Raw genomic sequence first — 17981 nt, 5'->3', positions numbered from 1 at the left:
GGGAATTAACTGGAAAGGAGAACTTTCTGGGGTGATGGAAATGTTCTGTGTCTTCATTGGTGTGTGGCTTGTCTACATTTGTCAAAACTCATCAAATTGCATGCTTAAGATACGTGCATTTTACGGTACATCAGTAAAGGTAAAAAAATCTGACTCAGCATGGAAAGCACTGTCAAAGTATCATGCCTTCTGATTAAATGCGTTGATATATATGAAGCACTTAACACAATGTCTGAGTGTCAGGCAACAGTACTGATCATGGTGATTATTGCTTTATTACACCTCCATTACCATTTTTGCTTCCTGTTTAAGCTGTTCCTCTATGAACTCTTTTTCTTAGGAGTATTACTTTAGTGCTCATGGCCTTAGCATGTGTCAGATTTGGGGATTCTTTTGTTGAGATGAGGTAAAAGTGAAGATATTGAGACAGCATTTAACTAATTTGAATTAGTTAATACCCTGAAGATAATTTGCGTCTTGTAGTAGAAGCTCTTGGGGGAAGAGAACATTTAAAAACAAAACAATAACAATTTGAGTACATATTTCAGAATATGTTATCTGTAGCTTTGAAAAGTTATTAGTTCTTATTTTATAACAAAAGCTGTTTTGTGTTTTCAAGAAACCAGACCATGCCTGGAGGCTTCTTTAAGTGCAAGGGGAATTTTAAAAATAAATTGATACAGAAAAGGTAAAATTCATTTTGGTTGATCAGAAATTGAAGCATGTAGGATGTTCTGAGTCCCATCCACTAATAGAAGATACCAGCTCTTTAGCAGCAAGCTCACATTTCTTTTTTCTTTTTTCTTCTCCTCCTCCTCCTCTTTCTTCTCCTCCTCTTCCTTCTCCTCCTGCTTCTTCTTTTTAATTTGATAGAGCATGAACAGGGGAGAGGGACAGAGGGAGGGAGGGAGTGAGAGAGAGAGAGAGAAGGAGAGAGAATCTCAAGCAGGCTCCATGCTCAGGGTGAAGTGCGATGTGGGGCTCAATCCCATGAAGCTGGGATCAGGACCTGAGCTGAAATCAAGAGTCAGACGCTCAGCCAACTGAGCCACCCAGGCGCCCCTCAAGCTTACATTTCATTGGTCAGATTACCTATATTATAGCAGCATATACAAAAGATGAGAGGGAAACAGGCACTTGATTAAGACTGAGTGGCATAGCGGTAGTAAAGGGAGAAATGGGGAAGTGGTGTTGAAGTCCATGACCCAAAGTTTGGGCACAGTGAAGGCTTTGCCTTTCTGTTATATTATGGTGTGGTCTAGGTGGAAGAGTTGATCTAGAAAACACTTCTCTCTTGAGGTACTGCTCTGTAGGATGATGTGGAAAGAAGTTTTCCTGTGGCAAATGCCCTCTCTAGTCTCCCTTCCCTCTCCTTGCAATAGAATATCACTTTCCCTTTGCTCCTGAGACTGCTAGGAGTGTTACATTTTCTTTCAGTTTATTCATACAGCTGTTCTGTTTACTTTCTATCTGGGAACTGTCTTTAGTCTTCCCCCAATACACATCAATGTGGACTCTTTGCATTCAGCCTGCCTGTCCAATCTCATAGAATGTGCACTGAGAAAACTAATTGCAGAGATAAATTGGTTCTTGATGTGCATGACTGATCAAGAGCAAAGTACCTTAATTTCAGATGCCTTCAGAGAGATTTTTCTTTAACCTCTGCTTTTAAGAAGAAGATTATAAAGCATTATCATTACTTCAGGTCAGAATTATATTGCTTTTGGTCAAAAGCTGTTGTAAGATTTACAAAGTAATAGAAACAAAGTAATCTAAAGATAAATTATAAAGATCAAAGCAATTCAAAGTTAAAGTGAATTTGAGTGTAAGCATAGGTATGGTTTTAGATTAAAAAAAACATACATTATTATGTCTTTTTTTTTAACTATTTATAGCTATTTATAAGCTATTTTCCAAAGTAGCTTTAATTTTTTATTTTTATTTTTAGGAAAAAGCAAGAGACTTGAATAGTCATCTGAGTATATTGTCAATAGTTGAATACAAATTGTTCCTACAATTTCTGATTTGTTCCAGATAGAACAGTAAGGTGACTCCGAGGTAATATGGAAGGTCCTGCAGCATAGTATAGTGGGTACCGGCCTTGGTTTATGTCTTTTATTATATTTTATTTGCTGATAATTTCCAAACCTGTATCTTATAAATCTGGCTTCCTTCCTTGTCTATAAACTTGTGTTTCTATCTGGTTGTGGAAATTTTTACCTGGATATCTGGTTGGTACCTCAGCCTCTTCAATATGTCTCAAACTGAATTTTTAAATTTTTATTTATAAGTTTCTTCTCCAACTTGCCTGTCCTAACTTATTATTATAATTTGGTTTATGGCTTCATTATCATCTTCTCATCATTAGTCTTTACTTCTGCCCTTTCCAAATTACTAACTCATATTATAACCTTTGAAATGTCTTTCAGATCTAGTCACCTACTCCATTCCCTTTGTCACTGACCAGTGTTTGTCTTCACTACCTGTTCTTTAAAACATTATCATTGTTGTTATAAAAGTAACAAGTGCTTTTTAAAAAAGAAATCAGACCCTTTAGCAGTTTATAGAATAAAAAGTCCTGTTCTTTCTCTCCCAATTCTACTTCTCTCACGCAACCACTGTTTCTGTTTGGTTCTGTGATGGCCAGACATATTATATGCATTTCTTTATTTTTGAGAGAGTGCAAGTAGGGGAGGGACAGAAAGAGAGGGGGGAACAGAGAATCTGAAGTGGGCTGTACACTGACCATGTGCAAGCCCGATGCAGTGCTCGAACTCAGCCCGATGCAGGGCTTGAACTCAGGAACCATGAGATCATGACCTGAGCCCACGTTAGACGTTCAACCAACTGAGCCACGCAGGTGCCCTTTCTATGCATTTCTAAACATACACATAAAGATATAGAAATTATTTCAAATACTTTCCATCTTTTACTTGGATGATTAAAACATACTTCTTACTGGTTTCCCTGCTATAAACCCATCTCCACTCTGGCCATTGCCATAGTTATCTACCTAAATAGCAAAACTTGCTCTGCTTGAAGAGCCCTTCTTATTCCCTATCATCTCTCAGATAAGGACCAATCCCTTAGTATTACATATACAGAAGCCTTTCCCAGTCTGGGCCAGATATCTGTCTCCAACATTACTCCTTGCTACTTCTGCTTTGCTCCTTATCTTGTTATTCCTGAGATTGGTCATGTCTCATCATGTCTCCCTACCTTTGTATATATGCTCAGTCTCTTCTCTACATGGCAACTTTCTACTCATTCTTCAGGATTCTGCTCATCTGTTGCCTCCTGTATAGAAGTATCTTTTATCATTTTTCCTAAGCAGAGATAATGACTCTCTTTTCTCTGTTCCTTCAATGCTTTAAGCATGCCTTGGGTTTTGTTTTGCTTGTTTTTTGGTCTATTTGTATGTCTCTTCCTTAGTTCCCTATGAGCTTTTTAAAAAGCAGAATTCTTGTTTTACTTACCATTTTATGTCTGAAATGCTGCTTAGAACATAACGGACATGCAGTAAATGTTTGGTAAGTAGACATGTCTGTGTTTTAGACCTACATTGCTATAAAGACCTGTCTAAGTTAAAGAAAGTGAAATTTTAGATCCCATCATTTTTTGGAATTTTTAAGCCATTTTACTTAATATTTTTATAAGCTTTGCTTAAAGTTATTATTTTTGACCTTTTAAGAATGGTAGTACAATTTCAGCATGACCTTATTTCTTAACTTATAAAATAACTCAGTTTTTAATGGAATACTATACAACAATTAAAAATAATGAGATCTGTTAGAGACAGGATGAGATGTAAAGATGTATTGTGAAGTAAAAAGTGAGTTATATAAAAGTTTGATCCTGTTTTTAAGGATGTTATGCTTAAAGAAATCCAGACAAATATAACTTGGATTACCTTTTTTCTTTACTCTTTTATTCTCCAATTTATTAATATATTATTTCTCCTATGTAACTCTGCAATGTTTGAACTTTAGAACACTAAGCATGTACTTTCAGAAGCATAAAAAAAGACCAACACCAAACCAAACCAACCACTCTTCAGTTTTCAACCTCTCCTATTTTTATTCATGGAAAAGTAAAGTCTAGGTAGAAGTTTGTTTTGTTTTGTTTTTAGTTTGCCTAGAGAGTTAAACAATATCTTTAAGTAAAAACTGAAATATAAGTATGAGTTTGAAGACATTTTAACTATATATATGAGATCAAGTCAGTCAGTTAGTGTTTAAATGCCTACTTTGGTTAGTGTAGTGTGCTAGGTGCTATAGTAGAATACGAAAGATGTAATTTCCATTGTGTAGTAACTTACAGCTTATACTGAGGGACAGGAATTCCTGAGTAGCAGTTTGTGAAGGATATAAAATAAGTAATAATCCTTTAACATATTTTAAATATATTTTCCTTAAACTGAAAATTTTCCCTTATATTTTGAGGGTGCAGTTTTAATTCAGTAGCTTATTAGAAACTGAAAAATAAAAATTGCTTTGCCTTAAAGTCAAATTGGAAAGGACCTTTGGTGGTAGGTAAGACATGATAATGAAAAATAAGATAGCAAAAGAGATTTTTTTTCATGATTAAATAGCAAAGATTTTAAAATATAAGCTTAAGTATCATTTCCTAATATATGTGCCATATGTGTTTGATTACTATCAGAATTGTCACTTAGATTATTAAACAGTGAAAATACAGATATACAGTTGCTGTTCAAGTATTTTCTTAACGTTTTAAATTGATATCTCCTGGATAATTGTTAACTGAATATCTTTTGCTTACCACTTGCTATGTGACTACCAAGATAGGGTTTAGTGTAAAGCTTTAAAACTTCAGGGTTCTAAAACTCATTGACAATAATTTGGGATATTTTATCTCCTCTACCTGTGAAATGAAGCAGAGTTTTAATAGAAAGGGCTTGGTTTATTTATTAAAACAGTTTTCTTCTGAAAATGAGATATTCTTTTTATGATGGAGATTCCACTGTGATTGTTGCATTTTTTTTGCTTCCTACTGAAGAAGCTCTTAGCGCACTTGCTAAGAACATAAGGAGTCATGTCAGAGGTCAGCTATTTGAGTCCATTTTCCCACAGCCGCCTGGTGCGAGTGATCTTTTACTGTGTTTTAAAAAAATGGGCAAGGATTAGAGGGGATTAGAAAGAATATTACCCTCCTGAATATAGGCCCAAGGCACTAAGGGGAGAGAACCCAACCAGGCAGCAAATGGGCTTTGCTTGACCAAGACACAACCTCTGCTGCATTCCTTTAAGAAACTGAATGGGAAATGTTAAGTCCCCAAACTGGATTAGTAAATAATCTCATAGCTTGTGACATCTGCTAAAATAAATTGATGAGCAGACTGCATTCTTACACTTTTAGGAGAGAGCCAGAGACATCAAGATTAAGAGGAGCTTTTTTTTTCCCCAGCTTTATTGAGGTATAGGAGTAAGAGTAATTAAAGATGGGCATTAAACTTAGTATTGGAAAGGCACATTTCATAAACAAAAAAAAATTATTTTAGATATATTGATACAATGTATACATATATGTTGATTAATAACCTAAGGCTTAAATTTTGAAGTCACTACACCTTTTTGTTTCTTCCTGCTTGTAGCAGTTTTGAAACATGTTTCACAAATTCAGCTCTTTGTGTTGTTCATCTCCTTAGTTTGTATAACAGCCCAAGTGTGAGAATGTATCATTTATGACACATCTCAGGAGTGTTTCTCTTTTTATAACAGAAAATAATGTGGTTTAGACATTATGACACATAATTTGCTATCAAATTATATAGAACCAAAGAGGTTGTTTCGAACTGTTTTAGTAGGGGAAGTATACTCTGGTCTTAGTCTTTGGAGGAAGTATTTAGCTAACTAAATATTTTTGAAGGTTTTGTTTTAAGTTGACCACTTTAATAGTAAAGATGATAAACAGATGGTTAAGTTTGCACCTTTATGTAATTAGTACATTTGATTATACTGCTTTTGTTGTGGATTGCAATATTAAGGCAAGTATTTTCTTTAAGAATTTAAGGTAGCATTTAATTTTCATGTGTGAATAAGAACTGATAGGTTATAACTTCTTTAATAGGCACATCCACTAATTCCTTAAATGTGTCTTGGCCTTGTTCAGGTTGGCCTGTACTCCAACCCCTGTGTTTTCCCACCCCACTGCCCAATCTGTTCATCCATATTTTACCCGTCTTTATCTATAAGCTCAAATCCCAAATGCCATCAAGTGGTTTATTTTCACCACCTAAATCATAACCAATACCTCCTAAACATAGAGTTATCATATGATCCAGCACTTTCACTGCTAGGTATATACCCAAGAGAGGTGAAAACTTCTGTTCACGTAAAACCTTGTATGTGAATGTTTACTGCAGCATTATTCATAATAGCCAAAAGGTGAAAACAACCAAATGTCCATCAAATAATGAATGGATAAACAAGTGTTGTATATCCATATAATGGAATATTATTCAGCTGCAAAAAGGAATGAGGTACTGGTATATGATACAACATGGATGTACCATGAAAACATTATACTAAGTGAAAGAAACCAATTACAATAGACCATATATTATGCAATTCTTTTTGTATGAAATAACCAGAACAGGCAAATGTATAGAGATTCAAAGCAGATTAATGGTTGCTTGATTAGAGGGTAATAAGAGGATGTGGATTCTTTTTGAAGTGATGAAAATGTTCTAAAATTGTGATAATGTTTATATATATCTGTGAATATACTAAAAACCATTGAGTTGTACACTTTAAATGGGTGAAGTGTAAAGGATGTAAATTATGTCTCAATAAAGCTGTTAAAGAAAAACTAAAAAACATGAATACCTTCAATCCAAATTCCTGTATACACTGTTTATATCTCTAATAAAGCATAGTCTTGTTATAATTATTAACTTAAAAAAATCTGTCTTTCTCATTACATTAGGAAGTTCCAGAGAATATAGTGTTTCCTAATAGATATAGTACTTGCACTCAGTAAATATTAATTTAATTGAACTTATTCACAATTAAGTTCCTCACTTGTAAAATGGGAATAAGAGAAAAAAGAATTCAATGTCACCACAAAATGTTTCCAAAATTGTATTTTATCATTTTTATACTTAATTTTCTTTTGGAAAAATAGATATTTGCTTTCACATTATTTCCTCAGCTTGAGTTTCTATTTTGTATTTAGCAAGGTCATACATAAGCCATTTATCTCCTTATTTCTGCCTTTAGGGATATTCTGATTTTTGGAATTTGCATATACAAGCATTTTTTATACACATACTATCAGTATGACCCTCTTGTCATCTCAACTAGCTTAATGTGTGTTTTTTTTAATCAAATGGACTTTATAAAATTTGAGTCTACATTTTTTGTTTGAATGTAACATAATTTAATTTTTCTCTTTTCTGTGGTGTGTTTCTCTGTGTGTCATTTTTCTAGTATTTACTAGAGATGAAGAGTCTAATTTTACCTCCAGAACACATTCTGAAACGAGGTGATAGTGAAGCAATTGCCTATGCTTTCTTCCATCTTCAGCATTGGAAGAGAATAGAAGGTGCTCTGAATCTGTTACAGTGTACGTGGGAAGGCAGTAAGTATTCTCCAAATGTCCCACTAATCTCTCAACTATTCATTGCATCCACAGGCAGCCCTTTTAAATGAGATTTCTGAGTTTCTGTAAGGATTGGTTTCAAAGTGAACTCAGAGGTGTTTATTTGGTTTATTTGTAGGAGAAATGCATAATGTACTTATACTGATGCCATATTTAGGAAAAGCAGAATGAGAAGCCGTTATGGTATTCTGTCATATGTTCACTTAAATTACATATTTGTAAGGAAAGAAAATGAAAACTTGCATCCCTTGGTTTATAAGCTTTTTAATGTGGTTGAGTTATTGTTCTAATATTTTTTAAGTTAGACTTTTATTTTCAGATGTATACATCATGAAACTATTTTCCTCACAACTAATATCAAATCTATTCTTTTTTTTCAATCTATTCTTTTTATTGTGGTAAAGTACACATAACATAGAAGTTACTGTTTTAACCATTTTATTTTTTTAATTTTAAAAAATTTTTAAAGATTTTATTTTATTTTTAAGCTCATTTATTTATTTTGAGAGAGAGAGAGTGAGTGGGATAGGGACAGAGAGAGGAGAGAGAATTCCAAGCAGGCTCCTCACTGTTAGTGCAGAGCCTGACGTGGGGCTCGAATTCACAAACCGTGAGATCATGACCTGAACCAAAATCAAGAGTCAGATGCTTAACCAACTGAGCCACCCAGATGCCCCAAGATTTTATTCTTTTTTTTTTTTTAATGTTTATTTATTTTTGAGACAGAGAGAGACAGAGCACGAACGGGGTAGGGTCAGAGAGAGGGAAACACAGAATCCGAAGCAGGTTCCAGGCTGTCAGCACAGAGCCTGATGCAGGGCTCGAACTCATGGACTGTGAGATCATGACCTGAGCCGAAGTCGGACGCTCAACCGACTGAGCCACCCAGGCGCCCCCCCGCAAGATTTTTCTTAATTAATCTCTACACCCAACGTGGGGCTCAAACATACAACCCCGAAATCAAGAATCACATGCTCCACCCACTGAACCAGCCAGGTGCCCCCATTTTAGCCATTTTAAAATGTATAATTCAGTGACATTATATACATTCACATTGTTGTGCAACCATTACCATCTTCTATTCCCAGAGCATTTTCATCATCCCAGACTGAAATTCTATACCCATTAGATAATGACTCCCCATTCTTCCTTCCTCTCCAGCCCTTGGTAACTATTCTGCTTTCTGTCTCTATAAGTTTGACTAGTCTAGGTATCTTCTGTAGTGAAATTGTACAATCTTTGTCTCATTAAATCAGGCTTACCTCACTGAGTATAATGTTGTAGCATGTGTCAAAAAATCATTACTTCTTAGGGCTGAGTAATCTTCCATTGTATATATACACCATACTTTGTTTATATAGTCATCTGTCAGTGGATATTTGGGTTGTTTCCACCTTTTGGCTATTATGAATAATGCTGCTATAAACATGGGTACACGAATACCTGTTTAAGTTCCTACTTTCAGTTTTTTTGGGAATATACCTAGAAGTGGAACTGGTAGATTATATAATTCTATGTTCAATGTTTTGAGGAACTGTCATACTATTTTCTATGACAGCTACAACCATTTACATTCCGCCAGCAATGCACAGGTTTTCACTTTCCCTATATCCTTGTCAACACTTGCCTTTTTTTTTTTTAATAGCCACACTGATGGGTGTGAAGTGGTATATCATTGTGGTTTTGATTTGTATTTTCCTTATAATTAGTGCTGTTGAACTTTTTTTAATGTGCTAATTGGCCATTTGTATATCTTCTTTGGAGAACTAGGTTGTTTTTCAATTAACTACCAGATCTCTTATTTGTAACTTCTTAAAATCATTTAGAAAATGAAAAAGCTTGATCAAAATGTTTTATCAGTTGAATTTTTATAATAATTGTCTTGGAAAGTGCATTTCTGCTACCATTAAAAATTCAAAAATAAATTCAATACTCATTAACTAGAGTTGGTTGATCCCCCTCAGTTCCCAAACTTTGCACTGAGGCACCTTGGGGCGTTGCGGCAAATTCATAAGAGTGCCATGGCATATTTAAAAATTTCAGTGGAAACAACAGTAATACTCAATATGTGTCAGGCATCATTGTTAGTTCCATGTAGTTCAAGGTTTCACCATTAGGTGGCTCTCCATTGTCTCTTTCTTTTAATGTCATAGCTTTGCAAAGCTCGGTTTTTTATTAGCTGCCGTGATTAAAAGAAGTACCACACACCACACACACACACAAATCAGTGTGGAACAGGAAATGACGATGGCAGTGTCCAATCTGATTCCAAGGTTTGAAAAGGTATGCAGCGCCCAACAGGTACATACATCCCACTAGTAAGAAAAGATGGTTGTTTAAAAATGAAATAATTGGGGGCACCTGGCTGGCCCAGTAAGTAGAGCATGTGACTCTTCATCTTGGGGTTGTAGTTTCAAGCCTCACATGGGGGTAGAGATTACTTTAACAAATTAAAATATTTTTAAAAAATGAATAATTATTTTTTCCTTTAATTAAAAAAATTTTTTTTTAATTCACTGCTAAGTTGTTAGCACACAAACCTTTAAAGTTGTTTGGATCCACTACTTAAGTGGAATTGTTATATTTCTTTCAGCCTAGGGGCATCATAAAAAATTACTGAGACATGAAGGGCACCATGTATCCTTGAGGCAAAGAGAATTTGGGAATCTATGCATTAACTACTTGCTAAGAGTCAGACACTTTGCTTACCTCTGACAATATGCAGATTAATGAAATTGGGACTAATAAAACTGAGGAGCAGAATGTCTTTGTGTCATTAGGCTTCTTTTTGCTGTCTCTCTAGTAGTCTAGAAGCTCCTCAAAGCCTGGTACTCTATCTCATTGATCCCGTATGTGTCTTCAGTGCCTAATGGTCTGCCTGGCACATAAGAGGTTTTCAATAAGGATGTGACTTACACTGAATTTCATAAATAGTCTTTATGAATGATTTTTCTAGTGTTACCACTGATTTGCTTTGTGACTTTGGACAAATCCCCACTTTTTATTGTGGCAGAACAAAATTCATATTTTGACAAAAGTTTTTTTAAATGTTTATTTATTTATTTTGAGAGAGACAGAGTGTGAGCAGGGGAGGGGCAGCGAGAGAGGGAGAGAGAATGCCAAGCAGGCTCCATGCTGTCAGCACAGAGTCCGATACCGGGTTTGATCCTGGTATCTCACGAACTGTGAGATCGTGACCTCAGCTGAAATTAAGAGTCAGACACTTAACCAGCTGAGCCACCTATGCACCCCTTGACAAAAGTTTATAGAGCTAAGCACTAAAGGAAAAACAAAACTTAATCACAGTTTTGATGAATACTTAGCTAGTTAAGTAGGTAAACAAAGATTCCCCCTTTAAGAAGTCTTCAAGAGTTGGTGATAATCTAGATCAGGGATAGGTAAATTTTTTCTGTAAAAAGGCAGATGGTAAATCTTTAGTCTTTGTGAGCCATAGTCTCTGTTACAGCTACCCAACTCTTGTAGCATGAAAGCAGCCTAACATAATATATAAATGAACAAGCAGTTTTAACATCTGTATTCTAACAAAATTTTATTTGCAAACATAAATAGTGGTCCAGATCTGGCCAAAGGGCCATACGTTGGTGACCTCAGAACTAAATTAAATTCTGCTTGTAGAAAACTTTGGTGACATCTAACACATGAAGTTAGTACCCATTGGGAACTCTTTCTGGGTTGCCAACAGTCATGGTAACAACAGTGATACATGTTGCAATTTTATGAAGGTTCCTGGAAGAAAAGGAAGTTATACCCACAGAGTTAAGTCTGTTGTGTTTGTAGTGAGGAGACAGAGGCAAGAAGGACTCAGCAACCTTGTTATCCACTACTCCCTTCATGCTCTGAATAAATCTTATTCTTCCCCTTATTCCTTCTTTTGCTTCCTTTGTGTCTTTCATCTAAAAGATATCTCTAGGGGCGCCTGGGTGGCGCAGTCGGTTAAGCGTCCGACTTCAGCCAGGTCACGATCTCGCGGTCCGTGAGTTCGAGCCCCGCGTCGGGCTCTGGGCTGATGGCTCAGAGCCTGGAGCTGTTTCCGATTCTGTGTCTCCCTCTCTCTCTGCCCCTCCCCCGTTCATGCTCTGTCTCTCTCTGTCCCAAAAATAAATAAACGTTGAAAAAAAAAAATTAAAAAAAAAAAAAAGATATCTCTAAAGGAATTAATAAATGCTGTATGAAAATTTTGTAAAAATATGTCTCCACAGTAGCTTTGATTTGTAGTATGGGATAAAAGTGAGTCTGAATTAAATGTCAAACTATATATTTTTTTTCCTCAGCTTTTAGAATGATTCCATACCCTTTAGAGAAAGGCCATCTATTTTACCCTTATCCCAGCTGCACAGAGACTGCTGATAGAGAGCTATTACCTAGTAAGTAAATATTCTAGTTTTCCTAAACTTAAAAGTAGTTGTGAGATTGTTTTTCATAGTATTTTCTCATGATAAAAGTGCCTTTGGTTGAAATTCAGGATACTGTTTAAAATACTATTTTAGCCATTTCTTAGATGTAGTTGCAAAATTCAGTTCATTCCCATGTATTTTGGGGGTAAAATTCTGTGTTAGATATGATAAAGAACACAAAAATTGAAGATATTTAAAAGAACAGTCAACTAATAAGCATTTAAAGAAGAAATAATACCATTCATTCACAAACTCTTTTCAGAAAATAAAGGAGGAGGGAACACTGCTCAGCTTATTCTGCGAGACCAGTATGACCCTGATACCAAAACCAAAGACATTACAAGAAAAGAAAACTATAGAACAATATCCCTCATGAATACAGATACAAACATGTTCAACAAATATTAGCAAACTGAATCCAGCCACATATAAAAAGGATTATACTCCATGACCAAGTGGGATTTACCTCACAAATGCAAGTGGTTTAACATTTGAAAAGGCAATGCATCATGTTATTAGAATAAATGACAGTGGATAGAGAAAGGGTCTGATAAAAATCCAACGCCCATTCATGATAAAAATTTTGAAAAAATTAGGAATAAAAGAGAATTTCCTCAACCTGATAAAGAGCATCTACAAAAACCCCACAACTGACATCATACTTAAGTGGTGAAAGACTGAATGCTTTCTCCCTAAGTTAGGAATAAGGCAAGGATGTCTGCCCCTCCCACTTCTCTTCAGCATTGTACTAGGGGTCCTAGTCAGTGCAATCAAGGAAGAAAAATAAATAAAAGGCATTCATATTGGAAAGGAAGAAGAAAAACAATCTTTATTCATAGATGACATCATCGTCTATGTAGGAAATCCTAAGAAATTCATAAAAATACTATTAAAACTAATAAGTTCAGCAAAGTTGCAGGATATAATATCAGAATATAAAACTCAGTTGCATATTTAAATACTGGCAGTGAATAAGCAATCCAGAAATGAAATTTAGAAAACGTTTCTAATCATAGTGGCATCAAAAAGAAGAAACAATTTAGGAATAATTTGATGAAAGAAGTGCAAAGCTTGTATACTAAAAAAAAACCTACATAATTTGCTGAGAGAAATTAAAGACAAATCTAAGTAAATGGAGAGGCGTTCCATGTTTATTGATTGGAAGACTCGATATTATTTATATGACAGTTCTCTCCAAATTGATCTATAGATTCAATACAATCCCTATCAAAATTCCAGGAGAGATTTTTGCAGAAATTGACAAGCTGATCCCAAAATTTATATGGGAAGGTAAAAGACTCAGAATTGTCAAAACAGTCTTTACAAAGAATGAAATTGGAGAGACTACACTTTGCAGTTTTAAGAAGAGCAGTCATAGACTTAGGAAGAGAACCAGAAATATGTAGGGTTATGATTGCTGAAAGTCCCACTGAGTCCCTGCTTTCAGGAAGCCAAACTTCTCAAAAGAATGGTCTATATTCATTTGTCCGAGTTGCACTTTTTTTCTGTGAACTGGTAAATTTCTGTTTAACTTTTCTTTTTATGATTTAACCAATAAATAAGCATGCTGAAGGGTGTAAACACTAGCACCATGTTTCCTTATGTGATATAAACCTGTGCCATAGTTTTTACAGATCTGGGGCTGTTAGAGCTCAAGTCTAACGAGGAAAGTTGCAGTTTTACAAACGCCAAATTTAGGGAACTGAAAAGTTCAAACAAATAGATGAAAATTTAGGAGAGATTATGGAAGTTGAGTATGCTGATATTTTTCTCCCAGGGTCTTTTATTTTCTTCCGTCCTCTGAGATAATTTACCTGTCTTTCCTTTGAACTCTCAAAGTATTTTGTGAACTTCTTAACCTCCCCCTTCTAGATTGTAAACTTGAAGGCCAGGATTCTCTTTATCATCTCTTTGGGTATTTCTATAATGTTCATCGTGAAAATTGTGTAAATATTTTAATTAGTCAAATTTGTTAATGCATTCTTATAAACATGCTAAGTATATTGTAAGCACTCAACAAAAATATTAAATATTAGCACCTTTTCCTCTTTATCCTACTCCAAACTCCTGAACTGCTTACGAGTTAATACAAAGACTGATAAACAATGTGTTAAGTGCTGTGTGTATGGAATAGATTTTAAGGAAGCTGGAATGGGGAGTGCCTATCTCTCTAAGGTCAGGGATGATTCCTAAATCTGACTTGAATGACTTGAAGAATGGTAAATCCAACATACAGCACAAGGAGCAAGTTTGGGAACAGGAGTCGGGAAAGTAAATAAATTCAGGCTTTGAATATGTTGTATGTGTAACCTTTCACCCATGCCCACACACACGTGTGTATGCATATGTGTATGCATGCTTAAATATCTTATTACATAATCTGTTTCACGCACACATTATATATATACATATTATTTATATTTCTAAATAATATATGGTTCTAAGATATGTTTATAAGAAATATACATATAGTAAATATATATATATTATATAAATAGTAAATGTTGTAAGTATTCTTTAGATAAAAGTAATAGAGAGCTGTTTTAAACTTAAAGGGAATTTGTTAGAAGACTGGATTATCTCAAAGAATCCCAAGGCAGCAATTACAGTTGGACCTCAGAAGGGACTAGAACCAGAAACTAGAAGGATATAAAGATTTCCAGGAGTCAGTTATCTGTATATCTTTATCTCAGGCTGCTTTTTTCAGGCTCTCCTATTCTCGCTTTTCTTTTTTTTCCTTCTCCAGTGCCATCTCCTTTTTGTATGAGCTCTCCTTTCTGCTTCTCTCAGTGTGTCTGCTTCATTTTTATATCTTTCTCTTTGTAGTTTGGCTTTCCCTTCTTAGACACTCATGTAGCCAAACTTGATGCCCCTACATCGCTCTAGTTTACATGTCATCAGTTCAGGCAAATAGTACAGTATGAATAATAACTCAATCCTGCTTGTAAAACTTCTGGGAGACAGAATCAGATGCTGACAGAATCAGAATCCATGTGTCCATTCCTGGTTCATTTAGCTGTGGGCTAGGGACAGGGTCAGGTTGTGTAAACAAAATTGCCAGGGGTTCTGATACCTCTTTCTCTTGACATCTCTCTACCTCACCAAACCAACTTGGTAGTCATCATTTTCTAGCTATGAATGAGATCACTAAGGGAAACTGTAGAGTGAGAAGTAAGCTAAGAGCAGAACCATGGGGGCACAAAAATGTTGAAGGAATGGGTGGCTGATAAGGAGTCTGGAAGATTCAGTGAAGTAGTGGTCAGGGACAGGACAAGAACCAGAACTAGATAGGCTAGGAACTAAAAAGAGGGGAAAAAAATCCAAGTGAGGAGGAGTATCTGATACCAAGGAAGGTGATTACTGAGAAGAATCCATTGACTTCAGCAGTTAGAATGTCATTAGAGAAATTTTACTTTCTTTCCTAGGATGGTGCTGGTAGTAGTTGCTCTTGTTGTTTTCCATTTTAACAGAAATAAGGCAAAAGAATAAATCTTTGATTATGGAACATCAATATGCAAGAGTATATTAGGTTAATACATTTAGCCTAAAATACCCCTCCCCAAAATTATAAAGGTTGCCTGATATAAGGCCAATTTTACATAGTAATATGAATAAAGTCAGGGTTTTTTGCACGTATTGCCAGAGTCCCAGCTTATAAGAACAGAGAGTTTGCTTTTTGGCAGGACTTTATTATTTCTAGGGTACTTAGACATTTGCAAATTCCAGGAGGTAGGAGAAGAGGGATATGCTGGGGTCTTTGTTTGATTATACTGTTTGTTCTGAGAATATTTGTCTGTGTCTGACTGTGGTAGAATGAACAAATTTTTAATAATGTGGAGTTCTAATACCCAGGAGTACTTAATGTTTTTTTGTTTTCAATTCTCCTTCAACCTTGATATGACTTACAACATTCTGGAATTTGCTTATGAACCTCATAAGCTCAGACTTGAACTATTCCCTTAGTTCACATAGCTGTTTAGTTGTCTTTTATGCCTCCTGATAAATTTTTCTCTACAAGCCAGTGATGAAATTTGAACTTTACTTCCAAGGGAGTGTTTCTGTACTAGTCATCCATTATATTGATGTATTAGCCAAACATTGACTGACAAGTGAATCTACAGAAAGCAATCCAAAAAGAAAAACTTAAGTCTCTCCTATAGTATAAAAATTTCATATTTTAGGAGATTATCTTACTAAAGCTATATAGTTTTCTGCCTTATAAAGTGGAAATAATATCTATCTCTTGGGGAAATTGGGAAAAAATCAAACTAACGTAAATTAAAGCACTTTGTGAGCCATAAAATGCCATACAGTTTGATTAACTTTATTAATGTTGCCATCTGTCACATAATAAGAGTATTAGTGACCATTGGTATATTTAAGTGTTCCCTGTCTTTGCAAGTACGATGGTTTGCCTCTCTTGGTTTGCTGGAAGAAGTTGTCTTCTCATGGCTGAGGGAGAGGGCAAAAGGGACTGCTGGTTTTTTGGGTGCTGAAAGTTCAATGTTGTCCGTAGCTTCTAATGCTTCTAACGTTTTTAAAAAGTTCAGATTTGGTGTGTTTCTACTTTAAAAGTGATTCAAGCCTCTGGAAATTTTCTGGATTTTTAATGAGTTTGGTTTTTGGCATATTCTTTCAGAGTATAGTATAAGACATAAAAAATATGGCTACCAAAGGAAACTTAGGTGTAATCTTCTCTGTGAATCATTATGTTTAAAAAAGTGAAATTTATAGCTGACCTTGATTCAGCACTGAATTAGTCATCCCTTACTTATGTAGGATATTACATCAGGAATTCCTGGGTTTGTGTCCAGCCCTGAGCAGTCAACTTACTGGACTAATGAAGTCCCAGAATAGCTCTCAGTTTAACAGACGTTTATTGAGCACCTACTATGTGCCAAGCATGGTAATACGCTCATCAGCATTGGTATGCAGGTATTTTCAATCAAATTTCAAATAAGATATAAATGCTTGAATACTGTTAGTAATGGAATATCCAGTCTTTAGAAAAATAATCCCTGATTTAATGTGTGAATGTGGTAAAAGAAGACAGGGTACTTGGTTTATGATCAGAATCCTAGGGCTTTGGTGTTCTAGTTCAGGTTTTATAGTGCTCTATGAAATGCTACAGATAGAACATTTATTAATAACTGGGTAAAATTGTGGTTCTGGGAAATCTGCAACCACACATCTGTCTCTCGATTCTGTACTTGTCTTTGAGCTCCTAAAGAACAAGAATTATAACAACTCACATTTAGTAAGGACTTACAGTGTTCATCATAACAACTCCATAGCAACTATGAGAGGGTTTAGCAACTTATTCAAGATCACACAGCTAATAAGTGACAAAGCTCTTTTTCAAAAGCACCTCAGCATGACTTTACAATTAATGTTCTTTCCCACGATGCCATCCTATTCTTAGTCCCCAGCACAGTCATCTGGCTCCGTAGATAGGCTGTTGATGCTGGAATAAATAATGAATAACTCTCTTCTATCTTGCTATCCCGAGATGCCTTGTTCTTTTTAAAAAAAAAAATGATTTTCCTTTTTAGTTTTAAAAAATAAACTTTGTTTGAAAATATTAAAACTGGCTTACACTGTATTCTTAAATAAAATCCATTTCAACCTTTTCTCCCTTGCAGCCTTTCATCATGTTTCTGTTTACCCAAAGAAGGAGCTTCCTTTTTTCATCCATTTCACAGCAGGACTGTGTTCTTCTACAGCAATGATAGCTCTTCTCACACACCAGTTTCCTGAAATCATGGGTGTTTTTGCTAAAGCTGTAAGTATGATCTCAAGGACTTGTGTAGAGTATTTGTAAAACACACAAGAAACCATCTCTGATCTGTTTGTGCTAAGCCAGTTGATCAGTGGAAGATGTTTGTTATAGTAAATTACAGGAACTGATTTGTAAAGTTGCTGCCATAAATATGTCAAACATAA

At 35.2% G+C, this 17981-nt stretch overlaps 1 protein-coding gene across 3 annotated transcripts in view; it reads left to right on the top strand.

Moving 5' to 3' along the window:
- The window catches only part of ST7L (suppression of tumorigenicity 7 like), a 59471-nt gene extending 41490 nt beyond the window's left edge, over positions 1-17981 (top strand). For 2 of the 3 annotated variants that reach the window (XM_030324648.2, XM_030324646.2), the window contains exons 12-14: positions 7452-7602; positions 11916-12008; positions 17681-17981. In XM_030324648.2, the coding sequence (XP_030180508.1) occupies positions 7452-7602; positions 11916-12008; positions 17681-17859 (423 nt within the window). In that variant the 3' untranslated portion in view covers positions 17860-17981. The remainder of the gene's footprint in view (positions 1-7451; positions 7603-11915; positions 12009-17680) is intronic. The other variant, XM_030324647.2, reaches the window with a different exon arrangement.

The sequence above is a fragment of the Lynx canadensis genome, chromosome C1 (genome assembly GCF_007474595.2).
Source record: "Lynx canadensis isolate LIC74 chromosome C1, mLynCan4.pri.v2, whole genome shotgun sequence".
Classification (NCBI taxonomy): Eukaryota; Metazoa; Chordata; class Mammalia; order Carnivora; family Felidae; genus Lynx; species Lynx canadensis.
The sequence above is the reverse complement of the archived record's forward strand: the minus strand, read 5'-3'. Positions and strand labels throughout refer to the sequence as shown.